Raw genomic sequence first — 19,217 nt, 5'->3', positions numbered from 1 at the left:
TGGTAAATTAGCCATTTTTTATTGAATTTTTGAATTTCATGGCGTCTAGGTTCTATTTTGATGCAGTTTTGGATATCATCCGTTTTTCGAAATTTTTTTGGATTTCCTCCATTTTGCTCTCTGACCACTCTCATCCCTGTCAATAGAAAAATAAATCTTAAACAAAAACTTACACTGCGTTTAGTAAACACAATGAGAGGGGGGGGGGGGGTATTCCGCACCCCCAGCCCGAAATATTTTAGTTTCTGAAATTTTAAGAGCTTTGTTTTGGGCTATCTTTGGATGACTTAAGGGGGAAGAGTGTAGGAAGATTTTTTCAAAAGGTTTCTAAAATTAAAGTATTAAAATTTTTAGGCTATCATAAGTCATGTTTATAGGTAAGAGGGGTACTATTCCTACAAAACAATTTAGAAACTGAAGCCTTAAAAATTGAAATTTTGGACATTTGTGGTGAACTCAGAGGAAGGGGTTCGGGAGTTCTCCGAAAATTCTTTGATGCTGAAATATTTAAAGCGCCACTTTTGGCTATATTTGAGTGCCTTAAGAGGGATGTGATTCGGGAACCCTGCCTGGAGTTAGGATTCAGTTCCCCTATTTCTTTTTTTAATTAATGAATGTTAGAAAGGGTACCCTGTTTAAAAAATATATCTACTTCACTGAAACGATTTTTTATTGCTAATTTCACCACCTGCTATCTTATAAAAGAATTCTTTTTCAAATGAAGACTGTGGGGGAATGGTGATAGTTCATTATCATTAGTCGGCCTTACCCTTCCCCCACCTTTCCTTCTTTTCTAGTTTGTTGACGCTGCCTTGGGTAGACTTTTGAATCAGAACTGATTTATGTTGCAAAAGTGAAAATCTTATGTCCTAAGCAATTTTATTGCTACAACAAAAATGTTTAGGATCGGCAAAAAACTAATGACGGTGTGCTGCAAACGCTTTTACCCCTTACATTAACCAACATCGTCTAAAATTGCGTTTAAGGAGGGTTCCTGAACTCCATCCCTTCAATAGTGCATTCAAAAAGCGTATAAACATTATGAAATTTAAATTACAATTTCGTTTTTAAATCTTCGATTTTGGGAAAGCCCATAACGTCCCCTCCCTTAATATTTTTTGAAGGTTGCCCAATATTGTGATTTTGGGACTATCAGTTTAAATAATTGATGTAAGAGTCCCTGAACCCCTCCTTTCCCTGAACTTTACCAAAATGGCCTACCACAGCGTTTTTTTGGACTTCAATTTGAAAAAATTTCTGAGAGAGAGCCCCCAGATCCCCCCCCCTTATTGCCGGATTTTAGATTTTTTGGACTTATGATGTCAAAACACTTAAATATTACAATTTTAAGGCTTAAAATTTAAATCAAACAGATTGCAAAACTGACATTGTTAAAATCTGCAACATTTATACATACAAATTTTTCCTTAAGCCCGCATGCAGGCGGTGGGGGGGGGGGGGGGGTGAAAATACTTTCCGTCTTGAACACATCACCAAACTTGCACCCATGATTCCATCATAGACAAAGCCTGACTTCAAATTTTGGCCATGTTTAACATTTTCTAAGGTGCTTGGAGTGTCTACAGACCAAATTCTATTGTTCTGGGGATTATGAGCTGGTTGAATGGTAAATCAGTGAAAGGTATCTTTTTCCAGCATGGACTTGCGGCCCGCCTCAATCGTTTCTGACATCTTTGGACGCATACGAATGCCTGAACTTTTGGAACTTGTAAAACTACTGCTTGAGCTGTTTTTGCCCTTAGTCGCATTTATTGGTCACAAATTCCCATCTTACAAACAACTTCTCTCATGGAAATCCAAGGATTTCATTGAACTCACTTTTGGATGACCTGCTGATTAACTGAAATGTTCATTGTTCGTTTTTGTACACTTTCTGGGCATCGACTATCATTTCCAAACCATTTGAAGCGGCATACCACATCAAATACTGTTTGCCGAGGCACAAAAAGCAAACCAACTGTCGTTCTACTTAGTTAAACAACTTTAAAATAGCAGGTCTTTTGCTTAAAATTGGAAAAAAACCGAAAAACAATACATAAACTAGGAGATATCTTGTAAATTATTTTCTAATAAAGTGAGAAACAAAAATAAATAAAACACTCATTAAAATGAAATTACTTTACCTCCATTCAATGATGCATTTTATTATTATTATTATTATTTTTTTTTTTTTGCTGCACCGTGTATACTGCCCTGCTAACCACAAAAGTGGAATCTGCAGTTGAGCTCAAGCTGAGACGTTGTGTTTTAAAGTTTAGCTCTTCCATATATTTGATTCAGATGGTTTTTTTTTTCAAAAAATAGTTCCTGTTCAAATGACCCTAAAACATTTTATTTATTAAGTAAATTATAAAACGGAGAAAACTTGGTTATAATAACTCAGTTTTGTTCAAAAGTGCAGGTGTGACTACTTTTACTATTGTGCTTAGCACGGCCGTATGAATAAACTGAAACTCCAGTTTAAGTTTTGGTTCACCTTTAGAAACCATTACGCAGTTTTGGTTTAGGGTTTTTGTTGGAAAGAAAAAGAAAAACCAATTTAGTTTCGCTTTGGACTTAGACTGGATTGGAAAAAATCAAAACTCAATAGCTTTTATTTTCAGACAGTAAAGTTGCTTTGTAAGGAAGGGAAATCATACTTATTTTTCTTTCAAAAAATATTATTCATGTTTGAAAGTCAAAAATTACAATTATTATTTCAAGTTTCAAGGCAATTTAAAAATGTCATTGTTATAACTAGATACACATTACCCAGTATTATTGGTTGAACGAAGACTTGACTTATTTCTGATGTTTGACCAAAGATAGCTCTCAGTTATAAAACAAAACAACGAAATAAAAATCTAATTAAACATACCTTTATGTGTATTTCTGTCAAGCAAAAAAAGGTGTGTGAATTGCATATAGTTTTTAATGCTTAACTCATTATTTGTTCCAAGAAACACAGAGCTATTAAGAAACACTATTTTTATTTATAAAAAAATCAATTTTTACATTTTCATTTTTTCCAATTTTCCATGAAAAAAACCCTCCAGTAAAAAACCGTTTTTTTTTTTCCACCACTTCAAAATTTCCGGAAATTTTACATCTCTAGTTAACAATCAATTAACTCATGATTATTTTTAAAAACCTAACTGGTATTGTCTACAGATTGATTTTTTAAAAAAGTCTATTTTTTTGAAACATCATAATCATTGAACTAGTTACAGTAAAGCGATAGTGGTTTGTACATAAATACTCAGCTATATAGAGGATGAGGATTTTGTTAATTGTGAAAAAAAGTTATTTTGTATTAATTTCAGTGACGACCCTGTTCTTCCTATCATTGAGAATTACAGCGGGCAGATGATGGAAAATACCTTGCACAGTATTAAATCATTTCAGAGGGTATACGTGACACATGATGGCATATTGTTTCTTTTGACTGTGCCAAAGAAGTAAGCTGATCTCTGTACACATGGCAATTTAAATAGCCCCACCATCAGAAGTCGGAAAGTAAGATCCATAGAATATAATGGTCATTCATTCAGAAAACGTTGTTTTAGAATATGTGTCTCGAAATATCCAAGCAAATGTATCTATGTGCAGAGACTTTCCATTGTGTATCGAATGAAGTGCTTGCCTCTTTTGCAGATAAAGGAATTACTTTTTTAAATAACTCTTCATATAGATCACCTCTGGTTATGGAAACTGTTTGAAATTATTAGTCACCATGCAGCACCTCAAATAAAAAAAGGACCATCAATTCAACTTCAGTGCCACCTTTTGTTCGAAAATGTAACTAATATTTTTAAAAACATTTTTCATCAGAAACAAAAATCCCTCATGTCTCTGAGCATTTTGTGCAAACCTCATCTTGGGTTTGAAAAGCCATCCTACCGACTTTTGGATCATACTGTATTATTAACGTAAAACATTCCTTCAATGTATTTGTTTATAATTTATGATAAATCTTAATTTTTTTCTCCTTTTCATTTTTTTTTGTCTCTAAATTTAGAAACTATGGAATGGGAGATACTGAAATTAAGTTCACAATGAAAAATCTTAAGCACCAAAAGAATGAGTTTGTAATGGAAGTAGGAAAGCATAGTGTATCAGTAAGTAGAACTTTTGGCATGATTCCTATTATTTTTCCTTTACTTAAATTACAACTTTTATCACCCAACTAGCTCTAGAATTTTATATATTCTTTCCCTGCAAATATAACGCATTTTTTTATTTACAAAAATATCATTTCTACAAGTTTTAAGAAAAAAATTCCTCTTAAATCAATAAAATTAAATAGAATATTTTTTTAGGTTGTGTGTAAAAATAAAAGAGATGGAAAACATAGAGCTTCTCAAGCCATCTTACAAGTAAGTACTCTTTATTGCTGAATTAAATTCATAGGTATATAGCATTTTATTTGCTTCCTATAAAACTCAAGACTAATTTCTTGTGTGATATTTTACACTAAATTACATCCAAAGTCTTCGAAAATGATCTAAAGAAATCCAGTCCTTGAGCACCATGAAGGCTTTAACATTCTCTCCAAAAAATTCCTACTCCCATCATTGTAATGTTTTTACAAATGTATTTTTTATTTTTCTAACTGTTTTCATGGCTTTGTTCATTATAGAAAATGTAAGAAAAAGATTCAGAAATGATGCAATGAATTTAATTGCAGTTCAGGTTTTAATTCAGTTAATCCAAATTTATTTTCAGAATCAATTAGTTTTGTTTAATTTTTCTCAGTTTACAAATTTTAAAAAATAACCAGCTACTAACTCTGGGCATAGTTATGCTTGTTCTACTCAATACATTTATCGCCAGTGAAGAACAATAGCCCTCTTAGTGATTTTTTCCTTATTTCAAGATGAGTCTGGGATTTGAGTAGCTTTTAAACAATGACCTCTAATTCTGCATTCTCGTGCAAAAATTTACTCCATCTATGGTTTGTATGTGTTTACAAAAAACTTGAATACTGCTTGAAATAAAATTTTATTTTCAAGTGCTTGAAAACCTTGAAAAATGTTAAAATGTATCTTTAGTCCTCGGATTTTGCAATTCATTTTAAAAATGGTAACATAAACTCCATCCCCCACCCCCAATTAATTTTCAGGATTTTTTCTACTTTTTTTTTGTATACTCTGATAATCCAATTATTTTAGGATTTATTTTTGTTTTAAAAACTGGCTTAAAATTAAGTGCATTGAATTAACTGACTTATTTAAGACTTCCACTTAATTAAATTTTCACAACTAATATCTCTTTTAATAAACCTTATTTTTGGAAACTTGCTAACATCAAGCTTGTTCTTTGCGGAGAATTGCATGCAGGATTTGAAGTTTCAATCCTATTGCATCTTGGAAATTTTTCAGTTATTTTAAAATGTTGGATGCTATTTTAACATAGGCTATCTTAAATTTGCTAATTTAATTTTTTGTTTTAGGAGTTAATCTATTTTCAAAATTTGATTTAAGTCATCAAATAATTGACCACAGCAATTATCACCAATTTGCTATGCTGCAGCTTCCAATTGCATGTGGCGAAAAATGATGTTTTAGATGGCTAACTTTGGTTCTCATTAAAGAGTCAATTTAGGTTTTATTTTTATCGTATATACTCGCGTATAAGTCGAGAAATTTAGTTAAAAAAATTAAGTTAAAAGTTAGAAGGTCGACTTATACGCGGAGCAGACAGAACCTTCGAAAATTTTCCCCGAACATTTCTTGGAAAAAAACACGAACATTTTCCCGCTTTTAGTCCAACCCTTTTAAGCAGATGCTTATAGAAGTAAATGCTTACACATTCTGCTATAAATTTACATGGTCTGACTGTAAAATAAAGACAAAATAATTACAGTTAACAGCCGACTACGCAAAAAGTGGGGAAATCGCTTTGTTCGCGAATTTTACCAATAGTTGCGACTTATGCTCATTTTTTAATGAAAATAATGAAATATGGCTATAGTGCAGAATTTCATTGATATTTATTTAAAATAAAAGCAACAAGCAACAAAAATCGTTATAGCAGAAGTGAACACTTTTTGTGTAAAAAAGTAATAATCGGACATTTTTTAACAAAAATTTTTTTATTACATTTCATTTTCCTCCTTTTTAAAACGTTTATATTCAAAATTAGCGAAAAAAACACTCCCAATTTTTTCAGAAAGTAGGGGGCTCGACTTATATGCGCGATTTCGATTTTCTCCCTAAAAGTATGGGGCAACTTATACACGAGATCGACCTATATGCGATTATTATTTTAGGTTAGTGATAGTCAATCTAATCCTTACTGCCCACACTATCAAAGATTGGTTTTGAAGCTTTTATATAATGTGGTGTAAAACAGTTTCGTCTAATACTGTAACTTTTATATGAACTGGAACCAAATCAAAATTTGTGTACAAACCAGGGATGATAGTGGACCCACGGCAACCCAAAATTTTTGGACACAAACACCCCTGGTATAAACCACTCCATCAACAACTTCTATTTTAACCGCGAACCAAAATATCTATAGTCTTGCACTCAGTGGCGGTAATTGGGGGGGGGGGGGGAAACAGACCCCCCCCCCTTCCGTTTTGTGGCTTAATTTTTTAATTTTATTTTCCAATTTAGAAACCAAAACTAGAAATTTTTTTAAAAGCAGAAATGTTAAAATTTCCAGATTATAATTATTTGTTTTACTTTGTATATTTGTTTGCAAAACATTATTTAACACAAGCAATAACTTTTAACTTATGTATTCATTGTTTAGATATTAGTAAATCAATTGTTTTACTTAAACAAGCCATACTTGCTTAATGAAATTATTATCTAGTGTTTGTGACATCTCAAAATACTTCTGGTAAAATAATGTAAGTCTAATTCATCAAAATCTTATGAAAAACCTTAGTTAAGCTATTACATTTACATCAATTACCTCTCATATGCTCTCAAAACCAACCTGAGCAAAGTTTTGTACTTTTTTCCCCCTTCATTTTTATGCTGCTGCTAAAAATCCTATGGCTTTAGTTGTCTTTTTGCCCCCCCCCCCCCCACTTTTCAGTCCTAATCGCCCCCCTGCTTGCTCTCCTTAGCTCATAACAATACATTCTAAGCCTAAAATTACTAGTGAGAAATGAAAATCCACTAGCTACGTAGGCTTCTTTTGAATCTTATTCAACATATCATTCGTTAAAAAAAATAAACAAAACTGAATAGCATTGTTTGTAATAATCTGTTTAGCATTTTGTTGTTTTTTTTTCATTAAATTTAAAATCTGTCTTTATTTTCAGCTTCTACATCCACATATTAATTCATGGGGCTCCTTACTAAGAATGTATGGAAAAGGCTCATGCAAAACCCTTAAAGAGAAAAAAGTAAATTATTTTTGTCATGCAATTTCTTATTTCTTGATGTATTCCTTTTCTCGTGAGTTTTACATTTTATTCTTCAATTCTCAAAATACGACTAAATATTCTACTGGAGGAAGTCTTTTTATAAAAAATAGCAAAATGTATGCTTAATACACCAAGACTTCAACTACTACGGTTTCTTCGCACTTTCTATGCAATTTCATGTCTTACTATGCTATGCTATGACTATACAAATGCCAATCTGTTCTACAGAAAATTCTGGTTTAGTTTACTTTCTGGTTTTTACTATCGAAATTCATTATGTTTCATTCATTTTGATAACGATGGAACAAAGAGCGGATGGGGGTTCAGTGTGCCCTCAAGAATTGTTTTTTGAAACAGATGTCAATTTCAGGCTAATTTAGGCAGGAAGGGTTTGGTGGCTCCACGGAACCGTCTAAAAACGTAATTTTGAGCTATAGTGATTACGTTGGAGAAAAGGGGGATCCGGGGTATTTCCCCCAAAGTTCTTCACAACTGATGATTGAAAAACGTAATTTTATTTTGTTTTTGAATATGTTAAATGAGAGGGGGTGGGATTCAGCCTATCTTTGGTAGTAATGGTTAGGGAATAGATTTCAGGGCCCTCTACCGCAAACATTTTGAAAAAGAAATTCGAAAATGCCATTGAGGAATTTTTGTTGACGTTAGGGAGGTCTCTAGAAAAGACATTTTGGAGCCATCATTTTTAGGCCCGGTTTAATGTTTGATTACATTAAGGAAGAAAGGGTGAATAAAAGACTTAATTGGATCCTTAAAATCGGTGGTTCAACTAGCGAAATTTTCCGAAAGTCCTAAAAACGCAGTTTGAAGCCTTCTTTAGTCTCGTCAAGGCATCCTTTTGGATCTTCGTTTTGGAGTCACACTTAAAATTTGTAACCCGGGGCAAAGACCCTGTCGACCTACTTGATCTGAATCCGGGCAGTTCCTTTGTGATTTTAATTAGGAAAAATTGATGTAAAGGGGGGGGGGAATTAAAAATTTTAGTTCGTTGATATGTTTGACTCTCAGGGAGTCACAATTTTCCATTGTCTCTCCTCTCCAGTCTCCTCGACTGCTGAACACAGAATTTGTTGTTTGAAATACTTGCGAGAGTATCCTATCAGCATAGTTTTTTTACACAAAATATGTTTTTATTGTTTAGGGTCAATAAAAACTTGGGAGGCTGGGTGAAGCATTAGTCGCCTTTAGAAGGCACCCTTTCATGCTTCGGGGGGGGGGGGATTTTCCATCATTGCCCCTCCTCTGTATCCATGCCTGATTACCAGTTCTGTCACAAATTTTGCAACCAAATGAAGCTTGTGTGTAAAGAGTTGATATTAATGGATAATGGACCAACACAATGTGCTCAAACATTCCATTTTTCTTAATATGCTGTTGGAAAATTGGCACATTGCTTTGATAATTGAACATTTAAAATTCAGCTCATTTATTCGACTTATTATGTTATCTTGTGAGAAATTCTTGAGGAATTTTGCTTGATTAAAAGAACTATATGATGCGGCCTGTGGCCGCCCCTTTCTTTGGCCGTCCGTGTGCAGTGCACACTTTGCACACCTGTTAGGATCGGCCCTGATTTTGAGAAAAGGTCCAGAGAAAACAAGAAGTTTTAAGATACAGTTCCGTTTTGTGGGAGCCAAAGAAACTGATAGGTCTGTTTGGATTCAAATTATATGTCCCTGAAAATCAAAATTTTCAGATCATTGGGTGGTAAAGCTTTTCTGAAGAGAACTAAGAGCTGTAGTAACAAACACATTGCTTCATGGTTTTATTTATTTATTTATTTATTTTTTCTTCTAAGTTTTTTTCTTCTAAGAGAATTGTTAAAAGCTCTGTGTTTCAAAATTGAGGACAAGCAAGATTTTTGGCATAAGTAAAAGTTTCCTTGGATGATTCTGAACTAGAAAGTGTTTTATGAGCTCAAGTCTTATATTATTGCATTAGAAATTTTACTTTTAGACATTTTTTCTTTATTGTAAATACAATTGTGAAAATATACTAATTGTTATTTACAGATAGAAGAACAGTTGATAACAGAACTTCAGAGTCAAGCTTGTGCAAATAAACCTAATATGTCTATACTTAACAAACTTAAAGAAGAAATGCTAAAATTTAGTGAAAAAATGGTAATTCTTTATTTATTTGTGTACATAATTTGTAACTATATGTTTAATTACACTAAAAATAACTTTTTTTGTTTTAGTTTTTTTCAGGGGCCAAATAATATAATGGATTATAATAAGTTTTTGCTAGTGTATATAATTGTTTATTGGTTCTATTGATTTTTATGCACAAAAGCTGTTGTCTTGAACCTGGCAACAAGTATTTATTAATATTTTACCAAGCTGTGTTAGATTTGCGGTTGCCATGGTTTCCGTTTGCGTTCCATTCTTGTTCGCAAAATTATTATATTATGTATCTGTAGTTTTCATGTTGTAGCATTGTAAAATAAATGTTTGTCGTGTGTGAATCGTATCCTTATAGTTATTGCTAAACACGACAATAAGTTGGCGACGAGGATGATGGGATCTTCCAGCATTAATTTTGAGTCATTTGATGTTGCAGTGGAAGATTGGCCAAGTTACGTAGAACGACTTGAGTCTTACTTCTTAGTGAATGAGATTGAAGAGACTAAGAAGGTACCAGCCATTTTAAGTTTAATGGATGCCACTACTTACAAATTATTGAAGAATTTGGCTATGCCAAAAATTCCTTCTGATCTGGAGTACGATGACATTGTAACACTATTAACTGAATATTTGAATCCAAAACCGTTGGAGATGACGGAACACTTCAGATTTTACTAGCGTAATCAATTAGAAGGTGAGAATATTACTACATATTGCGCTGAATTACAAAAATTGTCGATGAACTGTAATTTTGGCGACAATTTAAGTACAGTGCCCGCCGCTTATTAAAATCACATTCGTTCTGAGGACATTTGATTTTATAAAGCGGCTGATTTTATAAACCGGCACTCATGCACTGAAAAAAAAAATAAGGTTTTCAAGTATAAATACTCTAAAAAAGGAATATATTACGATTAGTTGTATTTTATTTTTAGTTTAGTTGTATTGTATTATTTTAGTTCAGTTGCAAAATACAGTTGATATTTTAATTTACATAAGGTACATTTTTAAAATTTCACAAGGGTCTTAAAATATTGACTTATTTTTGTTTGAGTAAGAGAATTTGAAAGTAAAGATTGAGAAATCCCTAATTTAATTGCAGCATCACACTAACTACATTTAGGAAACTTGTCATACTTATTCAAAATTTCGGATTAATCTTTCACACTCAAGTCATCACGACTTGCTAGCTAACAATTTTAACTTAATTGTAAAAATGAACTATCAACCCCTGTAGATAGCTGAATGTGCACGAACTGATTGAAACTCAGTGGTCAGGCTGGCTGCAAGTCGAAACAGATCTGCGAAGTGGAAACAGGCAGCACCAACTAAATATATGGCTCTGAAACAGTTCTCTTGTGGCTGCTTCATTCTTCTTCTTCTTCTTTTTTTTCATTCAACTCCCCAAAGAAAGAAAAAAACGTACAACCTTCACCTTTTTTTTTTTATCGTTTTTGTTTACGTGAATTTGTTATTTTATGCTGCACTGTTTTAAATCTTGAAAGAAAAAATAAAATCCTGGTTCTATTCAGAGAAGAATTAGCATATGCTCTCCAAAAGTTTGATTTTATAAAACGGAGAGGATGATTTTATTAAAGGATAATTCTAACATATTTTGATATAATAATGATTCTGTTCTTCCAGATTTGATTTTATAAAGCGGCTGATTTTATAATCCAGTGATTTTATTACTGGCGGGCACTGTACAATGCTAAGAGATAAATTAGTCATGGGTTTAAGAAATGAAAACATTCAGAAGAAGTTGTTGGCGCAAGATAATTTGACTTACGCGAAGGCGAAAGAAATTGCTTTCGCTATGGAATCGGTACAACGTGATGTGCATGAAATTCAAAATAAAATGGTATCTATTAATAAATTGTATAGTTCGGAAGATAAAGTTGCTAAAACTGTTTCGAATAAATTTAAAAAGCCAAAATTTCAAAGGAAAGCAGCAAAATCATCTCGCAAATGTTATAGGTGTGACAGTACACTTCATTTAGCCCATGAATGTAAACACAAAGACATGGAATGCCGAATTTGCCAAAAGAAAGGACATTTGGCGAAGGTCTGTCGCTGAAAAAGAAATAAAACTGAAATTGTGAAACAAATTGAATCGTGTTCTGACAATGCCCCTGTTCTTAATGTAAAATCTGCTACACAAGCAAGAGATAAAATATATTTGGAAGTTTTTATTGAAGACCAAAAGTGTGACATTGAATTAGATACTGGAGCCGCAGTCACATGCATGAATGTAACTGATTTTAAGAAACTGTGTCCATTGGTAGTGATTAAACCGACGAATATGATACTCCATAATTTTGACAACTCTGATCATACCTGCTGGAGAAACACATATCAAAGTTCGGTATAAGAATCAAAGTAGCAACAAGAAGATTTATTTAGTGAATGAAAAAGTGAATGCAGTATTTGGAAGAGAATGGTTAAGAAGTTTCTCTCTTGACTGGAAAGAAATTAAGACTGCTGGTGCTTACAAATCCGACTCCCGTAGCAATAAACTAGTAGAATTGTTACAAAAACATGGGAAAATATTTACTCCAGGGATAGGAAAATTGGAAAACTTTAGCTGTCGTCTACAAATGAAACCTGGTGTCAAGCCAGTATTTTTCAATCCTCGACCAGTACTATTTGCTTTAAAGGAACGAATTGAAGCAGAACTCGTTAGATTAGTATCAGAAGATACCATTGAACCCTTTTAAATATAGTGATTGGGCAACACCAATAGTACCTGTTGTAAAGCAAAATGGTAAATTGCGAATTTGTGGAGACTATAAAGTGACAATAAATCCCGAACTTAATATCCCTTACCTAGAATTGAGGATATTTTTGCGAATTTGGCTGGCGGAGAGACTTTTACTAAAGTAGATTTAACAGAGGCATATTTACAAATGACGGTTGATGAAAAGGATCGCCATTTACTTACTATAAATACACATAAAGGTTTATTCAGATACAAACGAATGAACTATGGAATCGCCTTAGCTCCTGCTGTTTGGCAACGTAGTATTGAACAAGTGTTATCCGGAATCCCAGGCATGCATGTATTTCTAGATGATATCACAGTAACGGGCCGTAACGATCAAGAACATTTAAGCAGATTAGAGCAAGTATTACAAAGACTTTCAGAACATGGTCTTAAGGTTAATAAGAGTAAGAGTGAATTTTTCAAAGAATCCGTAAATTTTTGTGGTCACAAAATCGACAAATTTGGACTGCACAAAACTCAAGGAAAAAATTGAAGCAATTTTGAAAGCGTCTGTTCCGAAGAATGTTTCTGAGTTAGAGTTTTCTAGGGTTAGTGAATTATTATGGAAAATTCATACCAAATTTATCCACTTGTGTCGCGCCTCTAAATAAGCTACTTAAGAAAGGAACCAAATTTTGCTGGACTGCAGAATGTCAGAATACTTTTCTGAAGCTAAAACATGAAATATCATCAGAAAGAGTGTTATGCCATTACGATCCGAAGCTACCCATTGTACTGCAAACAGACGCATCACCAGTGGGAATTGGAGCTGTGTTGAGCCATATTACTGAAGACGGTTCGGAGAAGCCGATTATGTTTGCTTTGAGATCCCTGACAGCAAAAGAGCGCAATTATTCTCAAATTGACAAGGAGGCTCTAAGTATCGTTTGGGCAGTAAAGAAATATTACCAGTACCTGTTTGGACGCCATTTTCACTAAGTCACTGATCACAAGCCCCTAGTATCAATTTTTGCTCCAAACGAAAGTTTACCATGTCTTTCTGCTACAAGAATGGTTCACTATGCACTGTTTTTACAAGGTTTCAGTTGTACTATTAGGTACCGAAACACTAAGGATCACGGAAACGCAGATGCTCTGTCAAGATTACCCTTGTCAACCCGGAAGGTAGAGCACATTACAGATGCAGATGCAGTAAATATTTTACAAGTTGAAGTGCTTCCAATTACGGCAAGTGAAATTGCTAAAGCGACCAAGGTTGACAGCAAACTGTTTGAACTTTATGAAAGTTTACAAGCTGGAACTGAGCTGCCGTTACCCTGGAAAGGTAAAGAATCCGAATTTTCTTTGCAACAAGGATGCATTATGTATGGTCATCGAGTTTGAACAGACATCGAGTTAAGACCCGAATTTAAACAGAAATAGCGTCCATTTCTGACAAATTTGCCTTAAAAAACCCGTATAGTGCGTAAACACAAAGTCTAAATCATAATAGTCTAATTTGTTGTTTTTGTTATTCTTAACTGAATATTAAAAAATGCATAAATAAATATTCAAATCTTTAAAAAGATAAAAGTGTAATGATGTTTTTAAACTAGAAGAGAAAATGAAAGTGTTTGAATATTAAGTACTAAGAATGTTTTGTAAGGGTAAAAACTTATGTTGAATATCTCTGAAACAGTATACAAAAATGCAGAAAGCATATTAAATGAAATTGTTATCCATTTCACGCAGCTCATAAAAATTATAATAGATACCGTAAACCGGGGTTACTTTGCACCTAGATGGGTAACTTTGCACCAACGTTGGAAAAAGACTTTAGTCCATCTGGCAGATAAACTGGTGAATAAATCATTTTATTTTCGGTGTTGTCCAATAGATGTCACTCTCTGTCATGACATTAATGATCATTACAGCTTTAACAGCCATTTTCAATTGTGCTTTCGAACCGTTCGTGATCTGCTTGATTTTTGCTTGAAATTTTCACCAGAAAAAGTTGTATTTTTCACCAAGAAATAGATTTTTGTGAAAGGTAAGAGATATCTATTTATTCATCGAATCTTATTATCTTTCGAATCATAAAGTTTTAATCTTGTTTAACTAAATATATAACGCTTTATGATCGAGATTGTTTTTTAAGTTAGTTTTAGAGCAAATGGGGGGCTATTTTGCACCAGCTTAGAAGTGGTGCAAAGTAACACTCCAATATTTAAAAAATTCATTTTTGTTTCCTTTTACCTTGAATTAGTATTTAACATAAATTATGAATAACAAATTAATTATTTAAATGATTAGTAGTTACAAAAATCGTAATTAATCATTTAAAACTAAATTAATATGGTAACAGAAGAAAAGTAGAAATGCTAATTTATTTATTATTATTAATATTATTTTTAATATTTGAGATTCAGTACAAAGTAAGCTAAACTGTTTTCTGTTTATATGATGCAAAATTCAATGTTACTACTTTAAATTGTCAAAAGAGCCATTTTAGAATAAAAATTTTAATAATTTTATGTGTAGTTGGTAATGTAATTTAGAATCTGTAGCTAAGGTTTCTACTAAAAGCCACTCACGAAATTTTTCACGGCTACGCCACTGTTACCTTTTAATAATCATATTATTGTTTAAATTTTTATTTTTGCCTTTTGTTAATCATTTTTTAGTGTTTCAGAATGGTCTGAAATTATAAGCGCAGACTATACGAAAGAAACGCTTGAAAAATGTCTGCAGTCAATACGAAATGGAACCTTCTCTCAACGTTTTAAAATACCGAGGCGAACTATTAATTATAAGCTAAAACTACAACATGTTAACGCGCCTGGTAAGCAGCCAGCATTTTCCAGAGAGGAAGAGGAATCTTTTGTGTCTTATATTCAAGCCATGAGTGACTTCGGTTTTCCATTAACGCAGCAAGATCTTTGTTTTATTATAAAGACTTATTTAAGTAAAATTGATAGAATAGTGAGACAATTTAAAAACAATGTTTCAGGAAAAGACTGGATAAAATCTTTTTTTTCACGTTACCCCAGAGTGAAGGAATGTTTTGCCTCAAACATTAAACGCAGCAGAGCCGCTGTGGACGAGGCCGCTTTGCGAGATTATATCACTAATTTGAAGGATGTTGTGAAAGACGTGCCTGCGGAGAATATATGGAATCTGGATGAAACCAATCTAACCGATGACCCTGGAAAGAGTCGAGTCATATGTCGCCGTGGGACTAAATATCCAGAAAAAGTGTGCAATTTTTCTAAGTCTAGTACTTCGTTGATGATGTGTGGTAATGCTGCTGGAGAAGTCTTACCGCCGTTTGTGGTGTACAAATCCTCTCAACTGTGGAATACCTGGATAGAAGGAGGTCCGAAAAATTGCCGCTACCAAAGCACCATATCAGGCTGGTTTGACGGAGTCGCATTCAATGAGTGGTTTGAAAGCCTCATGTTACATAAGCTGAAGAAATTGCCAGGAAAAACAGTTCTCATTGCTGACAATTTGTCCACTCACCTCAACATGAGCATTTTTCAGAAGTGTAAAGAGGAGGACATCCATTTCATCTGCTTGCCGCCTAATAGTACCCACCTGACGCAACCTCTGGATGTTGCGTTTTTCCGTCCTATGAAAATAGCGTGGAGAAAAGTCCTGAGGGATTGGAAAGCAACTCCTGAGGGCATGAGCTGTTCAGTTCTACCAAAGCAGCATTTCCCTCCACTACTGAAGCGTGTCCTGGAGGTTCTACAGCCTCACTTTAAACAAAATCTGGAAAGTGGCTTCCGGAAATGCAAAATTTATCCATGCGACGTACAGCCTTTGCTAGAAAGAATAGGTAACAAACAAGTTGAGCCTTCAGCTGTTAGCTCAGCTTTCATAGAGGCTTTAAAATCGACAAGAGATGCATGCTCTGTAAAGCCGAGACTTACGAAGAAGAAAAAAATTGATGTACCAGCAGGAAAAAGTATATCTCATGATGAATCTCTTAAAATGCAACCAAATCTATCAATGGAAAAAGAACCACAGCCTGGTACCAGTAAACAAACAAAACGTGTTGAATCATCAAGTAAGAGGAAGAGTCGTAAAACATGTGACAGTAGTGATGAGAGCTACTTTGATGGTGATGAACCTCTTCTAAATGACAGCAGTACAGACGATGACTACTGTGAAAATTTTAGAAAAAAGAAGAGGGAAGAGATAAATAGATGCACACAGGCGAAAATGACACCATCCGAACATCAGCTGAAACCAATAAAAAAACAGACTGATTCATTTGTAGTTGTAGTGAAAAAAAAAACAATATTATCCTGGTGCAATTGAAAGTTTTGACGAGAATGGAGCGTTTGTGAGTGTAATGATGAAGTCCTTAAATAACTGGAAGTGGCCTGTTAAAAAAGATGTCCTTTATTATGAATGGGAAGAAATAGTTGGAGGTATAAATCCCCCCAAAATGTTTAGCAAAAGAGGTGTGTTTTCAGTCCCAGAGTTGACTGATGGTTAAGGATACTATTTGTAAATAGTATTTTATTTTTCTATTACAGCCAATTGACATTTCTGTTTGTACCTACATATCACAAATATAATTTTATTCTAGTTTTGTCTCAAAATGACAGCAAATTTTGTTAATGTCAAATTTTGTTTTCTACATATTAAATGCAATTAGTTGAACATGTCTGTATTTCAATTTTTTTCACTGGTATTATTAAAAAAAATCAAGTTCCGTCAGTTTCTCGTGGTTCTAGAAAATGCCACAGTTAATTTGCACCACTTTTAAAAAATTATTAAAAAATATAAAATAAAGAGGAAACAGGTTTTTATGAACATGGAACTATTCCTTAATTATCTAAGAATATAATAAAACTATTTCCTAAAATCATGTTATAGAATTTTTATAATTTAATGTGAGCAGTTAAATAATCACTACAAAAATGGTGCAAAGTAGCCCCGGTTTACGATACGTAATGAACTTAATTGAATGAAAGAATGCACATATTTGGATTTTTGTCATGATTTCTTTTTCTATAACCAAGGGCATGTGGCACAAGCGGGGTTGATCTAAGATTCTATATTTTTTATTTTGACAATTTTTTTTTCCTCCTCCTATGGACCTCCAATGTGTAAACCACCAAAAAAAATCTGCTCAATTGAGCTGCAGAAAAAAAAGTTAAAAAAAGAAAAACTAATTAAATTTTTTTTGAAAGCTTTGAATGAAGTTTTCCTCTTCTGTCTTGCCAAAAAAAGCTCGTGGTCAGCACAAAAGTATTTTATTATTATACTGAGGACCCGACAGACGTTGTTCTGTTCAAACTTTGTAAATTGAAAAGTTAAAAAATTTCAATAAACTAACAAGTGTTGAACCATTTTGTTGAAAAAAAAATAAGTAAAAAAAATGTTTTAAGCTGCTTGGTGTGTATTTATTATAACTTGATTTATCTAATGCCCACTGAGCAGTTGTTTTATTAACTATTTTTTCTCCCGTACTTGATGGTTTGTTCCTTCAGTCATACTCAAAGGATAACGAGCTGATGTGTGCATCACTTGACTTCCTTTTACCCCAATTTAATGTCATTTCCCCATTACTGTTAATTTTAATGTGATTCAAAAGTTTACTCTCTAAATATCACCAACAGTGGCCAAATTGGTGACCAAAAAAAAAACACCAGTGGATTAACCCTAAACTCCAGTAGATAGCGTTAATTGTTTTCATTTCTTCATTCCCCAGAAATGACACAGTCTTACCAGTAAAAATGTTAAGTTACCAGATTGAGTTCAGCCTTGTCACAATAAAGCCTTTCCATGCATGTTAAACATTACCAAAACATATCAAATTTATGTCGTGGCGCGAGTTTCATTGTTGAAACATGCGGGTTACTCGATCATCTGCTATTATTTATACCAAGTTTTATTTAGCTTAAAAAAGCTTGCAATAAAAGTATGAGGGAAAATATATTGGAGCCATCAAAAGTATACCAGTAAATGTCATGTAATTTTTAGAAAGTGCTTAAATCTGACAGTATTTACAGTTGGCTCTCTGTTTAACGATTTTCAAGGAACCACAAAAAATCGTCCTTAAGGAGAAAGTGTCCTTAAATAGAATGCTTTTTACACTATAGTTGACAATCTGGGACTGTGAAAAGCTGTCGTTAAATAGCCTCGTTAAACAGAGAACCAACTGTATGTTCATTATATTTTTTATAGATTAATAAGTATATAGAACTGTTGTATTTTAAATTCAGTCTGAAGATGAATACATTATTGTTATACATATATATATATTTTGTTTTCCAGAAATCTAAGAAGCCTATTGGTAAACTGATACCAGAACAGATGGATTTCTTATCAACTTCAGATTCTAATTTAAAGAATGTAGAATTGTGAAAATTATTTTTATCTAACTAAGTACAAATGAATTGGGGAGAAAAAGAACAGTACAAATTTGAACTCTGCTTTCATTTTTTTTAATGAATTGGCTGAATGAATAATAATGCCGGCCTTTCTACATTGGTTTCAGGTATGCTTTAAAATTCATTAAGTCAAAGAGTAACACTCACCAGATAGATAAACTCGACTGTGATGAATTGATAATTATCCATTAGTACTATTCTGGTCACATGTTCATGTTATTGTTTTACATGATTTGGTTTCAATGTAAGACAAATTCAGTACAGTTGATGCCTTTTTATTGTTATAATAAGAGAAATTTCAATTTGTTGCCAAATGTTGAACATTTTATAACTTATATGGTAAACAAAAAATTTATATGAAAGTTAACACATGAATTGAAAATCATTTGAAATTTAATCAACACATGATTTGGAAAATTACATGAAACTCCAGTTAAGTTATTTCTTTCACTCTTTTGAAGCAGTCATACTATCTATATCTTTAGATTTTATTGCCTTTTGTAACTTCTAATTAATCTAATTGCCTTCCTGTAAACCGTTTTCAGATGTAAGGAGGTGTCGTATAATCTTAC

The 19,217-nt window shown here is 33.1% G+C and overlaps 1 protein-coding gene across 1 annotated transcript in view; it reads left to right on the top strand.

Moving 5' to 3' along the window:
* Positions 1–18,648, top strand: part of LOC129220097 (microprocessor complex subunit DGCR8-like) — a 48,862-nt gene extending 30,214 nt beyond the window's left edge. The window contains exons 8-12 of the mRNA XM_054854438.1: positions 4,019–4,118; positions 4,320–4,376; positions 7,283–7,366; positions 9,418–9,528; positions 18,530–18,648. Coding sequence (XP_054710413.1) covers positions 4,019–4,118; positions 4,320–4,376; positions 7,283–7,366; positions 9,418–9,528; positions 18,530–18,619 — 442 coding nt within the window. The 3' untranslated portion in view covers positions 18,620–18,648. The remainder of the gene's footprint in view (positions 1–4,018; positions 4,119–4,319; positions 4,377–7,282; positions 7,367–9,417; positions 9,529–18,529) is intronic.
* Positions 18,649–19,217: the final 569 nt, after the last annotated feature.

This window comes from Uloborus diversus, chromosome 4, assembly GCF_026930045.1.
Source record: "Uloborus diversus isolate 005 chromosome 4, Udiv.v.3.1, whole genome shotgun sequence".
Classification (NCBI taxonomy): domain Eukaryota; kingdom Metazoa; phylum Arthropoda; class Arachnida; order Araneae; family Uloboridae; genus Uloborus; species Uloborus diversus.
This window is presented reverse-complemented; position numbering and strand designations above follow the sequence as displayed.